The sequence below is a fragment of the Impatiens glandulifera genome, chromosome 4, assembly GCF_907164915.1.
Source record: "Impatiens glandulifera chromosome 4, dImpGla2.1, whole genome shotgun sequence".
Taxonomy (NCBI): domain Eukaryota; kingdom Viridiplantae; phylum Streptophyta; class Magnoliopsida; order Ericales; family Balsaminaceae; genus Impatiens; species Impatiens glandulifera.
The window spans coordinates 49,553,338-49,572,728 of NC_061865.1; the positions used below are offsets into that span (position 1 = coordinate 49,553,338).

The 19,391-nt window shown below is 31.1% G+C and overlaps 1 protein-coding gene across 1 annotated transcript; it reads right to left on the minus strand.

The window, feature by feature from the left end:
* Positions 1 to 996: 996 nt before the first annotated feature.
* Positions 997 to 3,097, minus strand: LOC124935320 (protein HOTHEAD-like; the record flags this gene model as incomplete). Its single annotated transcript, XM_047475759.1, has 4 exons — positions 997 to 1,521; positions 1,592 to 2,013; positions 2,075 to 2,385; positions 2,697 to 3,097. Coding segments are annotated over 4 exons (1,659 nt in total), but the record flags the coding sequence as incomplete, so codon positions are not given.
* Between the last annotated feature and the right edge of the window lie 16,294 nt (positions 3,098 to 19,391).

Here is a 19,391-nt window from a genome sequence, read left to right on the forward strand (position 1 = left end):
TATTTTTTAATCTTATGCGATGAGTCCGATTAGAGATTTTTAAAATATAAAAATATGAGTCCTGAATTATTTATAACTAGCATGTATTCCGTGCATTTGCACGAGTAATAATAATATAAAAAACCGTGAAAAAAATATTACGGTAAAATTTTTATGGGCGGGTCAACCATAATCCGACCCAAGTATCAATTTACTCTCACATATATCCAAATTAACCACAGCTCTCGACCCGACAATCCGGACACTTTAAAAGTTAAGCATCATTATATATATATATATAGATTAGTTAGTTAAAAAGTTGAACTTATATTTTTAAAATGTCACGCTTTTATCAAATTTTTGGTTGAATTTAAAATATAATCTGTTATTAGCCTAGTTGATTAAAAAGTTATACTCTTTTTTGTTAGGTTGCAAGTTCGAACCATACCTATAGCATTTTTAATTTTATTTTTAACCGTTTTAAATTTATGGGCGGGTCAACCCACAATCCGACCCAAGTATCCATTTACTCTAACATATATCCAAATTAACCATAGCTCTCGACCCGACAATCCGGACACTTTAAAAATTAAACATCATTATATATATATATATATATATATTATAAATTGGAAGATAAAATCGAGTGAATTTCATCTAATTTTATTGCGCACACCCTACTCTCCATTCATTAATTGAAATTTTAGAATTAGTTTAAAATTTATAAAAATTTAAAAAACCTTATAGTCATTTCATTAAGTCAGTCTTAATGACTGTCTTTTTTGGTATATTGATAGCATTAGCTTATCATTATTGTGTCTTATAATTGCTAAAATACATATAAACTTAAAGGTGGGTGGATTTAAATCCACAATAATGTTGATCAATATTTCTAAACATGATCACCCTTATTAGTTTGTTATATTGTTCTTAGCTTTACATATCATCTGCAATCCCAAGCCTGCTTGTCACAATCTTGACTCCCATGTACCTATATTTAGACAAGATGAGGAATCATTAAAACATATTTTTTAGTGTCATAAGTAATTGTTGTTTTGGATCATACCTTCCAAGCATCATATATGTTGCTTGAGGATTAGTACCGGGTGTTTCATCAAATATCGAACCATCAACAATCCTAAGCCTTTCTACGCCATAAACCTTGTATTCATTGTCCACCACACGACCCACATTGCAACCTCCATTGTAGTGATAAATTGTGCTCACAGTTTCCTTGCACAACTTCTTTAAGGATTCTTCATCGTCAACTAATGTTTCTTCCGACACTTTTTTATTGTTGGTAATGTTTTTGAAGGAGTTCGATCTTATGATCTTTCTCATCAATTGTAAGCCGCTCACACATATTGATAAATCGTTCTGACTGCTATAGTAATTGAAAGTAACCAAGGGTTGGTCATAGGCACTATTGCTAATCAAGTTCATTTGCCCCCTTGAGATTGGTTTGGAAACTTTTGATAAAATATAATCTCCCCACAATTCTTTCTTAAAAGTTAGTCCACTTTTGAGAAGCATCGTGTCTCTCTGTTTAACCATAAAAAATGAATTACTAACTTATCTTACAAAGATTATCATGTTTGTATATATTATAAACCTGAGTTGAATCGTGTTTTTGACCAAATTCAATGGCATTTAGTGGGAAATTGAGTCCTTCAAAAGCTTCTAAATAGACCCCCTCCTTTGCAATTCCAACAACTTGTGGTGGGGATGTGTTAAAGTTTTCTTCAATTGACACCAAGGCATAGTTGGTTGAGCAATCAAACATGCTTTTCCCAACAAAATCATTTTCTAGCACCATTGATATGTTTAATTTTAAAAGGTCATCTTTAGGTCCAATACCACTTAGAAGTAGTATTTGAGGGCTACCAATTGTCCCACTAGACAATATTATTTCACTATTCATTCCTTTGTCGTTCGACAAGAATGCTTGATGTCGGATCTGATTTTCATCTTCAAACTCCACTCCAGTTACAAGTAATCTTTCCCCTGAAAATGGTTTTAGTGGAATTTGTCTAAAACAGTATTATATATGTCGTTATTAATTTATATGGAATAAAAAGTATGACATTTGACTTACCAATTTTAGCAAATAAAAGCTTTTGAACGGTGGCGTGGATGAGAACCTCAAGGTTTTTGGGTTTCCCAGATTCAAGTAATGTCGCGGCAGTGTGGCGGTGATGGTGCTCGTCGAAAATTGTTCCAGTAATCTTGGTTCCATAAAAATGGTCGTAAGTGAGCCCATTGAATGGCAAGACACCAGCTTCAAGAAGACCATTTAGAAAGGTCCTTTGAAATCTTTTGATTTTTGGTTGATGGACAATTTGCCTTTCAATCCATGTATATGAATCATATGCAAGTTCAACATCCCAACCTGCTTCCTCAATAAACCTACAAGTCAATAGATTCAAATTTAAATTATGATATTATATATATATATATAGAGAGAGGTTACTTATATTCACAGGTTAATTAAGTTTAGAGTTGGTGGATTGAGTTAATTTAAAGTAGTTTAATCTTTGTGATGTGACATAATGTATTACTCTATAAATACCATGTAATATAGGGTTTTAACCCTAAGAGTGAATCATATATCTGACGACACTTCCGAGGACATATGCAGTTTGACCGAATCTCGTTATTTCTTGTGTTTTTTTTTGTTTTTTCTATTATTATTGGTTTATGTGGTTATTCGAATCAACGTTATCCATAAAATTTGATATTTTGTTATAGGTTGAAAATACATTGGGCTGGCCCTACTGTAGAAGCCAGCATTGATGCATGTTCCTCCACCTAAGACCTTAGCCCTGTTGTTGGGAACACCATCAGTTGAAACAAAAGCTTGAGATGCGGATTTAGGTGATGTATCCATCAAGTTATAGGAATAGTTTTCTAAAGATGAGATGTTAACGTTATCAAACGGAACATCTCCTCTTTCTAGCAACAACACACGAAAGTTTTGGGAAAGGGTGGCCGTTAAAGGGCAACCGACAGCGCCACCACCAACAATGATGTAGTCGTAGTCATGGTCACCATCCACGAAAGAGCTTGCCGGCTTGATGAATGGATACTCATCTTCCCATGACTTGTTTATACCTACATGACACAAGATGATCAAATGAAGATATTAATAACATTATTCTCATCACGTACACAACTATATTTATATAAGCAAAATAACGAGGTTGAATCAAAGAGGATAAGGACGAGGGTATTAGAATATGGACCAAGTGGAGAGACTTTTGCATAACATAAAGAAACCAGTATTGAATTGTGCATGAGAAAAAAGATCATTTTTAAGAGTGTTTAAAAAAAACTAGCATGTATCCCGTGCATTTGTACGAGTAAAGATATAAAACCGAGAAAAAAAAATTACTGTTAAAATGTGATCATATTTTTAATTTACTCTCACATATATATTCAAATTAAATACACCTCTTGACCCGACAATCCGGACACTTTGAAAATTAAGCATCATTATTATATATATATATATCAAGTATAAATTATTTTTTTAATTTTTCGGTATTATTTATTGTCTATTTCTCACAAATAATAATACTCGATTATAAATAGTTAGATTAAGAAATAAATCGATATTGTCATATCTAAGATACAAACACTTTATTGACACAATAACACTACAATAAGATTAACCAAATGAGAGATCTTAATTACAAAAGAGGCAATGGATTATGTTTGGAAGCAGAACTTTTGCATGGAACACCAAGATGTTGTTTTGATCTCATAATTTGACTTGAGCACAAAGTTGGCAATTCAACGTAGGTTTTGTGATATATAACTATATATGAGACCCCACTATGATTTGATTGTATGTTCTTAGAAATTATTTTATTGCGATTTTGTTGGATTAAACTTTATTTGTAATCACTTATACAATTGACGTTTTTTTACTTTGGAGAAATATTAATGAATTAAGGCAATAAGATAGAACTATATATACCTTGGCACTGGGTGAGTGTGACGATCCATAAAGAAAGTAGACAAATTAACAACTTTAATCCCCTTATTTTCATTGCCATATGAAAAAAGTAAGACAAATCAACAACTCTAATTATGTATCTCTTTGAATGAGTAACATAAGGTAGTGTTTTTACTTTCAATTTGTCTACACTTATATAGTTGTAATTTGTATAATTTGGTAGGAGATGGTATTCAAATTTGTTTAGGACACCTCAATATCTTATATATCTTTTTTATTATCATATTATTAATTTTTAACTAATGGTTAGCTAGGTCTATGATAAACTAAATTGGAAATCTCCACAGTAATAAATAAATGATCCGTTCGCTTCTAGTGAGAATCAAACCGTGCCGATAAATTTTTATTTGTTAATCTTCTCCTGATTAATTTTACAAATCTCATAGGAATAATTCTCAATTTTAATTAAAATATGTACATAAAATTAAAATTCAACCATATTAAACTAAATTCTTAAAATAAAAATATTTTAAATATTATACATTAAGATAAAACATATTACATAAATATTAAAGTAAAATATATAAAATAAATGCATTAGATACAAAAAGAAATTGACAAGTCACTATAAATTGATTTAATAATTATATGTTTAAATTTATTGTTTATGTATTTAAAAAACAATAACTGTTAAAATAATTTTACAAATTAAAATTAATTATTTAATTTAAAACTTAATTGTTTATAATTTAAATTAAATGAAATATTTAATTTAAAATATATAAAAATAAAGAATCAAATGTAAATATTAAATAATAAAATGAAGAGAAGAAAAGTGAAATAATATATTTATGTATGTAGATGAATAAATATAAAATTAGTTATTTTAAGAAGATAACTGTAGTTTAGAGAAACAAACTAGAAATATTTTTAAATGTTTCTATAAACTTTTCCCATAAAAAAAAATTCCCAAAAGAAAAATCTTTCTATAAATGAGTTTATATCTATAGAGAGAGTTAATTTTTCATAGTTCAATTGATTTCTCTTTTGAGTCTATTATGATCTTATGTGGAATTCAAAATATATAATTAATTTATTGCCCTCTTTATTTAAGTGTTCATTTGTGTTCATTATTTCATTAAAAATTAGAGACGGGTGAATTTCAATGACTATTATCTTTAGTTTTTAAATGTGTCTAATGGGGTTGATAAAAGGTAATTAAAACATGATTAATTTAAAATGTTTGATTAATAGATGAATTCCTTTTTTTAACAAACATAAATAATTTTGCATAAAATTTAATCTCTCACAAAATAAGATTGATCATTAAAAATTTATTTTGTGCTTGATAATCAATCAATGACTTCAACAATAAGCCAGTTTGGTGTTTGATTACATCTATTTATTTGTTACATGTACTATCATGATTTCTATATATAACAACTAATTAATTAGCAATTCCTAATAATATTGTGTGATTGTGTTTAATTTGATATTTGGCAATAATATAGTTGAGATAGGACTGAAGTACATAGCATTTTCTTAATACATTGTTAAATTAATAAAATTGATAGCAATGCATCTTTCTTATTATATATAAATTAATAATAATAAGGCAATTTTCTTAGTTATTTTAGAATAACTTCTTTTTTTCAACCAATGGCCAAGTTAAAGCGAGGACAGAGATGATATTAATTATAAATTTAATTATTTAGTTCATCTAAATATTAAATAATTTAATATAAACTTTAATATTAAAAAATGAGAGAAAATATTAATTATTAATTTATCTAACAAAATTAATATTTAATTGATAATTTAGTAAATGTTAAACAAATTAAAAATATATCAATATTATTTATATATATAAATAAAAACAATTATTTTATATTTTTTTATAATAATATATTATTAAATTTAATTAATTATTTAATGTTAATTTTAAATATTATTATATATTTAACTCAACATAATATTTTAAAACATATACGTATATAATTTTGTAGAAAAAAGTTATTTATTTATAATATAATTATAATATTAATTTTAATGTTATCATATTATTTTTAATTAATATATATTTTATAAATAAAAAATTATATAAATATTATAAATATATGATCGAATAATTAATAACTTTTAATAATATTTTGATACATAAAATTTATCATGTAAATATTGTTTTCAAAAGATGTTATTTTATTATTTTAAAACTAATTTATTTTTGAACTAATAATGTATAATAATACAAATAATATTCTTTTTGGCATGCCAACAAAATTAAAATTGAATTTATTTAATTTTAATATGTAATTTTATTAAACTTAATTTTAAAAACTTTATGCCCCTAAACCTTCTCCTATTAGTTTTGTGTTATTAAACTATAAAAATTTATAAATAAATTTTATAACAGTTCAAGTGACAAAATATATTATCTAATATTATTTAGATGTAGAATTATATATTATCAACAATCATAAAAATACAATAAATATATATATATATATATATATATATATATATATATATATATATATATATATATATATATATATATATATATATATATATATATATATATATATATATATATATAAACTGTTACGACTTGTTTCGTAAAGTGTGTTTTGAATTCAAGAATCAAGTTTTTGATCTATAAGACCGGTGGAAATTCTACAATCAAATGGCAGCAGAAGGTTTTCGATAGAGAATTTGGGAGGGAAGGGATAGAAGAAGCAAGGGTGCGAAGAGAATTACTGTTGGTCTATACCAAACAGTCCATAATAATAATAATAGACGAATAGGGGCGAAGTCACATCTTCATCATTCTATTCATGGGTCCTTGGGGAAGAAAGATCAGCCTTATATAGGTGATGTCTTGCCCCAAAATATTCGGTTACAACAATAACTAGAAAATAACAGAATTCAGTTTGTAAAGTAGAAAAGGAAAGCAAAAAAAAATAATAAAACAATAAAACAGAAATCTGGCCCATGTGCACCATAGGACCGAGACCGGGTCTCGAGAAAGATTGCTGGAATTTATTCTAGGACCGAGACCTTGATTTTAGACTCTAGCATTATCTTCCCCTTCAAAATTCGTCACCCTCGACGAAAAAGACCGTGGTCTGCCGAGTCTGCCGAGCCTCTAATGCGCATGCTCAATATTTCAAAAAATTCGGTCGGACTTCAGCAAGTCCTGCAAGTGTCGCAGAGTCTAGAGCCGCATTTCTTAGAAGCCTTCGGTCTTCCTGCTCCACGACCAGTCCTTCCTTCGGCCCAGCACGCCAAGTGCAGCAAAAGGGCCATCTTTTTTCCGGGCATACTCTAGAATGTCTTCAAATAACCAAGCCCAGTCCTTTATCCAGACCAGCAACACATGCGCAACAACATAGCCATGTCTTCAGACTACCTTCCTGGCTGGTGTTCGGTTGTTGGGTTGCTGGGTGAGCCCTTTGATTATTTTTTGGAAATTTTCAGGAACGTCTTCCAAAACAAGTGAAACAGTTTGGCATTCGTTTTTGCTCTTTATTTGTACCGTGGCAGCAACATTATGATTTTCCAAGGCCTTTTCTAGCTAGCTGCCTTGTATTATGTTGACCCGCGACCGAGGGGCACCTTGCTGGACCGAGAAAGTGTGCAAGATAATGACACGTTCGTCCCTTGTCTCAAGCAACAAAGGTGGGTCATAAAAATCTGATTCTTGGACAGGTTCTTGAACGCGTTCTTGGACTTCTTGATGATTAGCCGGGGCCATGAACAATCTGGATTTGCACCTATGATTGGGCTCCCATTTTGTGCTCGGCCAGACCGTGTTAACAATGCATGGTTTGGGCAGCAGCGGCGGTTTGGCGTTGTACAAGGGTCTGCGACCGAATCGCAGCAATAGATCTTTCTTGAATTTATGCCACGTCAATGCTTCCATATGGTTGCGATTCCGTAAATATGATTCATGCCACGTTCTTGCCTCTTTTGAGAAGTGAGTGCGGACAATGTCCAGCTTTGTGGCATCATTCGTCTTGCTCTCCCTAAATATTTGCTCGGCAAATAAGAGCCAGCCCTCCAAATCAGTCCCATCAAATTCAGGAATATCAATATTTGTGAGCCGGGTTGGAGGAAGGTAGCAAGAAGCAATATTATAGGGTCGGGTGCGGGGATTTTGGCCATTATTAAACGCACCTTTTTCAATGGCTGTCAAGATTTTTCCAGCAGCATATCTTCTGTCCATATTTTGTTGAAAGGCATTGTGCAAGGCAGCCTATTCGGTCAACTGTTGTTGCAGGGCAGCATTCATGGAGGCATATTGTTGGGTCAGCCCTTCGAGTAGGGTCTTAAGATCATCCATCTTTGCTGCTATCGAGTTTCTTTCATTTGAGAATCGTCTTGCTCTGATACCAAGAATGTTATGACTTGTTTCGTAAAGTGTGTTTTGGATTCAAGAATCAAGTTCTTGATCTATAAAACCAGTGGAAATTCTACAATCAAAGGGCAGCGGAAGGTTTTCGATAGAGAATTTGGGGGGGAAGGGATAGAAGAATCAAGGGTGCGAAGAGAATTACTGTTGGTCTATACCAAACAGTCCATAATAATAATAATAGACGAATAGGGGCGAAGTCACATCTTCATCATTCTATTCATGGGTCCTTGGGGAAGAAAGATCAGCCTTATATAGGTGATGTCTTGCCCCAAAATATTCGGTTACAACAATAACTAGAAAATAATAGAATTCGGTTTGTAAAGTAGAAAAGGAAAGCAAAAACAAAATTATAAAACAACAAAACAGAAATCTGGCCCATGTGCACCATAGGACCGAGACCGGGTGTCGAGAAAGATTGCTGGAATTTATTCTAGGACCGAGGCCTTGATTTTATATATATATATATATATATATATATATATATATAATATATATATATATATATAATATATATATATATATATATATAATATATATATATATATATATATATATATATAATATATATATATATATATATATATATATATATATATATATATATAATATATATATATATATATATGAGGAGCGATAGAGAGAGTGAATTTGGTGAGGGAATGACTTGGCATCACCTTCATTGGTTGGAAAATGTAAAAGTGAGAGGAAAGAGAGAAAAGAGAGAAATTATTTGATTTTTTCAGCGAATAAGATTATGCCAAGTCATTCCCTCACCAAATTCCCTCACCTAATCATTTCTCTCTATATATATATCATTATAATTTTAATAAACAATTAAACTCACAAAACAAAAATATTGTATCAATAAAACCAGACCTTATAGGTAGGGCAAGCAAGACCTCATAGGAATAGTTAGGTTTAATTTGATGAGCCTTTATAGGAGAAGTGATTTTGAGAACGATGAGTAACATAAAAAGTGGAGCATTGCAATTAAGAGAAAAAATCAAACAATGTTTGGCTTGGAAAATTCAAGAAAAAAAATCAACTTTCTCTTTTTCATTGCCATTTGAAATTATCAACATTTTTCTATGAATTTCTTTATGCTTACAACCATTTTATAAAAGTCAATTTGAATAATTAAATTTTCAAATATTAATTAATCTGTTTGAAACCAAATAAAGTTGGAGTATTAAGTTAAATTTTAACATGAAAATGTTATTAAATTTATTAATATATATATATAATTAAAATATATTTTAAAATATTATTTAATTCAAATTATATTTCATTTAGATATTTAAAAAATAAAAAATAAAAATATTTTTAGTTCAAATCCAAATGATGGGTACATTACTAAACAAGACCATATATTTTGAAACTACCATTATAATAATTTTTATTAATGGATTGTATCTTAAATAATAATATCTTGATAATCGAGCGTAATGTTATTAAATAAAAAACCAAAAAAGGTAAAGGATCACTAGAGTTCAGAATTCAAGGAGAATAAACCTTTGTCAAAAATAATGAACCAACAAGATAAAAATAAAAAATAGTCAGAATGAAAACAAAAGTGAAAGACACAAACAACAAAGATTAGAACGCTTTGAAATAAAAAGTAAGTGTGACTTTCTCATATGCATTGCTACATCTTTGACAAATCAACCATTTTTTCACAAGTGAGAATTCGCCTCCACATTTGAATGCGTGATTTTCCATCAAAGATAATTTAATTCTAAAAAAACTCCACATCATTTGGAACCCTTAGAAATTCTCTTGCGTTTATCTTCATCCAAATATGATAAACAATGTTTGTAAATAAGTATTTGAAGACATTTAAACTAAAGTCATTACCTTTGTCTTGATGATTGTCATTTCCTTGATATCAATCCATTCTTTTGGAAAGCTAAGGATACTTATTAATGTGGAGAACATACCACAAATCAAGAAAGTAAATGGACAATCCCCAAAGAGATGGTCAATGCTCTTCTCATTTCCCATATAAAAAGGCAGATGGGATCCGAGATATTCATATACTTCTTAATTCGATCACGGGTGTTAAGTATTTCACAGAATGTTAACCACAAAATGAATTGATGTCTAGGAATAATTATCATGGACCACACTAAATGGGACCATATATAGAACCACCTCTCTTTTATCGCGAATAATATTCCATGCTAATTCTGAATCAAACATGTCGTCATTTTCAACACTGTAACTCGAGAATCCTCACAGTTATTAAAATGAAAGGAAGACAGAGTATTGAGAGTCATCGTACCTTCTAGAAGACATAATTGCATTTTTATTTTTAAATTTATATTTTATAGTTTATTATTATAATTATTTCATGTTAAATGACTATTTATAAAATGAATAATTTTCAAAAACAAAATATATTTATTTTTTTGAATGAATATTTTAATTTTTTAACTTTTGTTTTGATTTAAGTCAATATATATGATCAAATAAAATTGAACCACTTACATGAAAATTAATATAATGAACAAATGACAGAATATTAAGGTATTTTTGGTTAATCCTATCATTAAATTTTCGTTTTAATTATTTTATATTAATTTTAATATATTTTTTTATATTTGTCTATATATATGATGTCGTTATTCATTCTTCCCGAGAGTTGTGGCGGTGAAAATGAAGAGAATAATTTGTAAATTTCTATAAGGATCTTCTAACTCGTCATTTTGTCATCTAGTTAGTTGGGATAAAGTTAAATGTTTTAAAGATCAAGGAGGTCTAGATATTCGAGATCTTATTTCTTTTAATAAAGTTCTTCTATCAAAATTGTGTAGTAGATTTGCAATGAAGCCGAATAGTCTTTGAGCATCGATAATCAGATGTAAGTATGGTAATGATTGGTCTAGATGATTCACGAAAATGTTTAATTCTCCAGTAGGGTGTAGCATTTGGAGGGGAACTTATCCTATGTAAAAAAGTTTTTGTGAGTAGTCTATATTTATTGTGGGGGATAGTTCTTCGATTAGATTTTGGAACGGCATTTGGCATAGTGTCAAAAGTTTAGCTACGACGTATCTTGAGGTTGCTTCCATTGTTATATGTAGAAATTCCATAATTAAGGACATGTTTGATCATCAGTCTAGTGGTTTTTCTAGCCGAATTAGATATAGAATGAGATTAAATATTATGGAGACTTCGTCCCATAAAAGAGTTTTACTTTTGGTAGAACGCAAACAAGTGTCACCGTCTAAACAATACATTATGCGTTGGCAAGATATGAATAGTTTCCATGTGGGGGCATTTGTTACAAGTTGTTTGCTAAGATGATTCCATATAATTTTTATTGAGAAAAACTTGGGGAGTCAAAGATTCCATCCAAGATCACGTTCTTTGGATGGAGCATTATTCGTGGTGGACTACTAATAGATGATATGTGCATGAAAAAATGTTGTATTATGGCTAGTCGTATGTGTCAAGAAGAGGTTGAATCGGGACCTCACTTACTTTTGTATTGTCGAGGGGTGACTAGTATTTAGAGAATTTTGTGGAGTATTACTGGGATTTATTGGGTGATGCTCGAATCTTTAGGTAGTTACTGATAAGTTTGGAATAATGCGGTTGATATGGCAGATCTACATATTTGGGTTACCATCCCAATTATTTTTTGATGGACTATTTGGTTGGAGAGAAATCGTTGAACTTTCAATAATCGTAGTCGTTTGATGCATATCATTCATAATACTATTATTATGATGATTTCTGAGATTCGTTTAGGAAAACCAGTAGAATCTATCGGGGAGTTAATCGTTATTCTCGAAGATTTACAAGCTCGATAACTTTTTAAGTATTGTTTTTTTTTATTTGTTATTTTCATGTCATTTTGTAATCGTTGTACTTAAAAGACTTTTTTCATTTTTAAAATACATGAACCTTTAAAAAAATATATATGTTTAATATGATATATATGAGAGTCGTTTAAGTTAACGACAAAAACATTATAATTTGTTTTTAAAAATATTAACATAACACAAAATGTTCACCCATAACCGAATTTCATTATAATTTATCTTTATCTTTATATATATATATATTACTTAAAACTAAATTTATCATGCTAATATTGCTAGAATACTTTAAATTGAAAGGTGGATATTGAAGTTCCTCATATTCCAAACAAATTATTACATTTTTCTAATGATCATAATCATCGCCCTACTTATAACTAATTATAAATTTGGTTTTGGTATTTGTTTCAATAACCAAGGCTCTAATACCACATGTTATCTTTTAATCGTAATAAGCTCATAATTATAAAATCCGAAAACTCTAATGTCACATATATATCATTATTAGCCAAGATTTTTGAACAATGTGTTTTCAAGAACATAAATTAAACAATAGAGAGCGTACCTTGATCAATTATTAGTCAAGATTTTTGAACAATGTGTTTTCAAGAACATAAATTGTTGGAAATAATGAACGAGTCATCATTGGGCTTGGGGAATATAAATATTTCCACCTTGGTTAATGTCTAAGTCAAACATGGGAAGTGGAGTAGTGGTTTGAGTAATGTAAAAATTCCTAGGAAAGTGTAAAGGTTTCTTGTATATTGTATATAAATAGGACTCTCCCCCTCTCATGTAATCAACATAATAATATATAATATATTACAACTTTTCTCTACATGGTATCAGAGCAGGTACTTGTGTCCTGACTCTCTTTCAGCACTATCTTTACTTTTTCATATTCCTTTTTAGCACTGTTGTGCTGTTTAGTTTGAAATTTCAGAGTATTCTCTGCTTTTGTTAAACACGACAATGACCACTTTCGGAAGCAATTTTTTTGATGGGCACTCAACCGGGAGGATGACCTCGGTTCTTTTGAATGAAAAGAACTACATCACTTGGGCACGGTCAACAACTATTTTTCTCAAAGGGAAGCTCAAATTTGGCCATATTTCTGGGACATCAACGCAACCAACCATATCAGAGAAATCCACTGAGGAAGATCATAAAAGGGCCGAGGAATGGGAAGCCCATGACTATCAAATCATGAGTTGGCTTCTAAATTCCATGGAGCCGAGAATTTCCGAATTTTTCTTGGGCAAAAATTCGGCAAAAGAAATTTGGGATTCCGTCAAGAAAAGATATGGAAATACTCAAAATTATGCTCACATATATCAACTGAAATCTGAAATCCAGTCCCTCAAAAAGGGATCGAAGTCGGTTACCGAAATTGTTGGTGAGTTAACCAGAAGACGAGAAGAACTCATGATGTACTTACCTCGTACCAACGATGAGAATATCTTGCAAGAGCGAGATGAACAAGAAGGGATATACCAGTTGCTTGCCTCCCTCGATCCGAGTTGGGACGCCATCCGTGCTCAAATCCTCATGACGTCTACTCTTCCAGATTTCGATGATGTTGTCTCAAGGCTACAACAAGAGGAGACACGGAGAAGCACCATGGGAGGTGAGGGGCAAACAACAGGTGAAAATCAAGCATTTTTTGGTCACAAATCCCAAAATTTTCAACGAACCAGCAATCTCTTCTGTAATCATTGTAAGAAACAGGGTCATGCTAAGGAGTTTTGCTTCAAACTCTATCCTCATCTTCGTGCGGCAAAGAAGAATGGCGAAGAAAAAGGTAGAAATTTTAATGGGATAAACCCGAAAGGATTTCTCGCTCAAAACAATGGAGGAGAAAGCAATGATCAAATGGGCTGGAATACTAGGCCAACTACTGGACAACACAACTTTAACATATCAGCAGGGTCAAACAATCAAACAGATTTCAATAATCTTTTTGATCAGTTTACCAAATTCATGCAAACACAAGAGGCTCGGTCCACATCCAAAGTGGACCCAGGTATTTTTTCAAAATATTTTACATATTTTTGCAAAAATCCTAATTATTGGGTAGTTGATTCAGGAGCCTCAGATCATATGACTGGAAATAAAAATAATTTTTTGGATTTTTCCATTAAAAATTCACAACAAAGTGTTAAAACAGCTAATGATTCAAATATGCCTATCTTAGGAACTGGGTCTATCAGAGTATTTTCAAAAAATGTTGATAATGTTCTTTATGTTCCACAATTATCTCCTAACCTATTATCTGTTAGCAAAATAACTAAAGATCTTAAATGTCTTGTTATTTTTTCTAATGAATGTGTTGTGTTTCAGGACAAGTTGACAGGAATGAAGATTGGTGAAGGACAACTTGTCAACGATATTTATATTATTGATCTTTCTAGATGTGCTTTCAATTCATACACTAATTTTGAGCAAGATTTATGGCATCAAAGGCTAGGACATCCTTCTAATAAAGTTGTGAAACATCTTTTTCGAATAGATAATTTTTGTTCAAATTGTGATATTTGTCAATTTTCAAAACAAACCAAACTTCCTTTTCCCATCTCTACAAATAAAACCAAATCTCCTCTCGAATTGATACATTCAGATGTATGGGGTCCTGCACCTATCGATTCGTATAATAATTTTAGATATTATGTTAGCTTCATCGATGATTTCTCACGAACAACTTGGATTTATCTTTTAACTTCAAAGGTGGAAGTGTATGAAAATTTTTTGGAATTTAATTCATTTGCAGAAAATCATTTTAATGCCACAATTAAGAACTTTCGATCTGATAATGGTACTGAATACATTAACTCAAAATTTTCAAACTTCTTTAAATCAAAGGGCATTGTTCATCAAAAAACTTGTCCTCATACACCTGCCCAAAATGGAGTTGCTGAACGAAAAAATAGACACCTTCTTGAGGTAACCCGAGCTTTACTTTTCCAGTCTAATGTCCCTAAGAGATTTTGGTCTGATGCCCTTCTCGCTGCGGTTCACCTTATAAATAGAATTCCTACCTCTGTATTGAATGGAAAAGCTCCACTCAATGTCTTAAATAACAAAGAAATCTCTTACGAACATTTGCGTGTTTTCGGTTGCACATGCTTTGTTCACACTAGTCGCACCGATAAACTTAGTACAACTTCCATTAAAGCTTTGTTTCTTGGATATTCAACGACTCAGAAAGGGTACAAATGTTATGATTTTGAAACTAATAAAATTTACATATCTAGAAATGTTATATTTAGAGAGCATGAGCCATTTTTCAAAGAAAAAATTAATGATTATGATTCTTTTAACGATTTTATCCCTACTCTTAACCCTTTTACAGATGTAACTACAGGAAATGAAGCATTAAGGTCATGCTCATGCTCAGGGGGAGATGAGGTACCAAGGACCAAAGATAACATGGAATCCGATATCATCTCAGGGGGAGAATTAGAGAGTTCAACCTATTCAAGAGAAAATCAGGAGTCACATGGTTCGGAAAATCCATCAGAACAAGAAAGACAACCTATTTTAGAAGAAGTTCGTGAAAACCTATCAGGATATGAGGGTGTAAGGAGATCCGTGCGTCCTAGCCGACCACCTGCAAAACTTGATGACTATATTTCTTATAAGGTATCCTACCCTATTCAACAATTTTTATCTTATGAAAAAATTTCTCCAACACATTTTAATTTTTTAACTTGTTTAGACAACATTGAGCCTAAAAATTTTCAAGAAGCTATTTCTAATCCTCTATGGCAACAAGCTATGTGTGAGGAACTAGAAGCACTTGAAAAAAATCATACTTGGGATATTATTGTTCCTCCTATAGGAAAAAGACCTGTCGGCTGTAAATGGGTATATAAAATAAAATATGATAGTAATGGTAAAATAGATAGATACAAGGCACGTCTTGTAGCAAAGGGATATACTCAAACATATGGTATAGATTATGAGGAAACATTTGCCCCCGTAGCCAAAATGAACACGGTTAGAATTCTTTTATCGATTGCCACTAATAAAAATTGGAATATTTTTCAAATGGATGTAAAAAATGCTTTTCTCCAGGGTGATTTAGAGGAGGAAGTGTATATGGATCTTCTCCCAGGTTACAAAGACAACTTGAGTTCTAAACTTGTTTGTAAACTTAATAAAGCTATATATGGATTAAAACAATCTCCCCGTGCTTGGTATGCTAAATTAAGTAATGCTCTTCTTCAAAATGGATTCACAAAAAGTACGGCAGATTCCTCCCTATTTATTAAAAATTTCTCTCTTTTTGTTCTTATATATGTTGATGATATTATAATTACTGGGAACAATGACGAAGAAATAAATAAAGTTAAAAAGTATTTACAAAAAACTTTTGATATCAAAGACTTAGGTATTCTTAAATATTTTCTTGGAGTAGAGATAGCCCATTCACAAAAAGGGTTATTCTTGTCTCAAAGAAAATATACTTTAGATTTATTAAATGAAACAGGGAAGTTGGGATTAAAGCCAACTTATACTCCAATGGACACCACTACTAAACTTAATTCTGAAGATGGTGAGTTGTTAGTGGATATTGGCAGGTATCAAAGGTTAGTTGGCAAACTTATATATTTAACTGTCACTAGACCAGATATTACTTTTTCTGTTAGTGCAGTGAGCCAGTTTATGCATGCTCCACGAACAAGTCATCTAAAAACAGTCGAAAGAATACTTCGATATCTCAAGGCTACTCCGGGGCAAGGAATCTGGCTTAAAAGAAATCAGTGCTTAAACATCATTGGATACTCGGATGCAGACTGGGCAGGAAGTTCTGATAGAAAATCAACCACTGGATTCTGTACATTTGTTGGCGGGAATTTAGTCACTTGGCGCAGCAAGAAGCAAAACGTGGTTGCAAGATCCAGCGCTGAAGCAGAATACCGGGCTATGGCTACTACAGCTAGCGAACTTATTTGGATTAAGCATCTACTCCAAGATATGGGGATATCTCATAGTGAACCGATGAAAATGTATTGTGACAACCAAGCAGCACGACATATCGCATCTAATCCCGTTTTTCATGAACGAACGAAACATATTGAAGTTGACTGTCACTTTATCAGGGAGAAAGTACAATCTGGCCAAATTGAAACACCTTACGTAATGAGTAAGAACCAGTTGAACGACATCTTCACGAAGTCTCTAGATAGAACCTCCTTCGACCACATTCTTGACAAGTTAGGAGTTTTCAATCTATTCACTCCTAACTTGAGGGGGAGTGTTGGAAATAATGAATGAGTCATCATTGGGCTTGGGGAATATAAATATTTCCACCTTGGTTAATGTCTAAGTCAAACATGGGAAGTGGAGTAGTGGTTTGAGTAATGTAAAAATTCCTAGGAAAGTGTAAAGGTTTCTTGTATATTGTATATAAATAGGACTCTCCCCCTCTCATGTAATCAACATAATAATATATAATATATTACAACTTTTCTCTACATAAATTAAACAATAGAGAGCGTACCTTGATCAATAATGAGAGTTACAGAATAAATGATCGTCGGTCAAGCGAGAATAGTGTTTCTCTCTTTCCTCTTCCTTCCACTTTCTTCTCGATGAGAGAAGATAACTGTCTTGTGTGTTTGTGGGGAGAGAGATGATCAGGCTAATTAAGTTAATTGGACCAATAAGAATTTAGTCTATTTAATTAAAAATTTCCGAGCTTTCCAGATGTAAGCAAGTTCACTGCAGTGTAATGTTAATTGGGCACGTTGAAAATTGTCGAAAATTGTTCCAGTCTTGGTAATGGTGTTTGCCAATCTTGGATTCAAGAAGCCCATTTAGAAATGTCCATTGAAATCTTTTGAGTTTTGGTTGATGGAAATTTTGTCTTTCAATTCATGACTATGAATTTTGTGGAAATTCAAGATCCCAACATTCTTCCTCAATAAATCTACAACTCAATATATTGATTCAAATTTGAATTATGATTCATAAAATTTTATATTTTGTTAGAAGCTAAAAATACCTTGTATTGGCCCTACCATAGAAGCTATAATTGATGCATGTTCCTCCACCCAAGACCTTAGCCATGTTGTTTGGAACACCTTTTGAACAAAAGCTTGAGATGCACCTTTAGGTGACTTATGCATCAAGTTATATACAATGTTGTTGAAATAGGAGATGTTAAAGTTATCAAATAAAGTATTATTTACATTATTTTAGCAATTGATGATATAGATAGACCTCCTACAATATTAGAGTCATTTCAAAATACACATCAAAGGAATGATGTGAATCTTCTTGTATATCAAGTCTAAGGTGTAAGGAAGAAGTATCTATTAAAATTTTAAACTAATTCATAAATTCCATTAGTGAATGAAAATGAGAATTTGAGTAGATAAATCAAATGAAATTCAAACGAAATTCACACGAAATTCAAACGTGAATTACAGTGAAATTTTATCAAATAATTAAATTATTATAATTAATTTGTTAATTGTTTAATTAACATTTAATGATTTAAGAAGAAATTAACAAATTAGTTTATTATTGTTAATTGTCAATATAACCTTCATGAGATTATTGCTATCAATTTATTAGCATTTAGAAAAAAAATCAGGTAATGTGTCTTTCTTGTTGAAGAGGAAATACAAATGGCAATGAAGAGACAATCAATGTCAGTCGTTAAATCAAGGATTAATGGTTGATTTTATCATTTCAACAATATAAATAGCCCTTTTATCTATTTCCCACATCTCATCAAAACCACTTCATCTTCTTATCATTTTTCACTCTAGAATTCCAAAAGCCCTCTTCTTATTTTATGAGCGTTCTTCGAGTTATTCACTCGATATTTTCTGTTGAAACCCGATGATAGTTCAAGTACCTTGTTCAAGTTTGATATGTAGTGATTCCAATACAGAATCACTACTAGAACTGTTGTACCCTAGGAGACAGCTACATACGATAAGCTCCAACACAAACGGGAGATGATGAAACTGTTTTAAGGGAAATTTACTAAATGCATGCCTCGAATTAACTTCTTATTTAGTGATATCATTCTTCATAAATATTGTATTTTATTTAATTTCTTTGTAACATCATATGTATATATATATATTTGTAACTTAAAGACAAGATATCTAACAGTATCAAAGAGAGAAGGGAGGCATGGAAGGCTCCAATGATTGAAACTGGCCAATTCACATTTTTGAAAATATTGGTCCCAACTTTC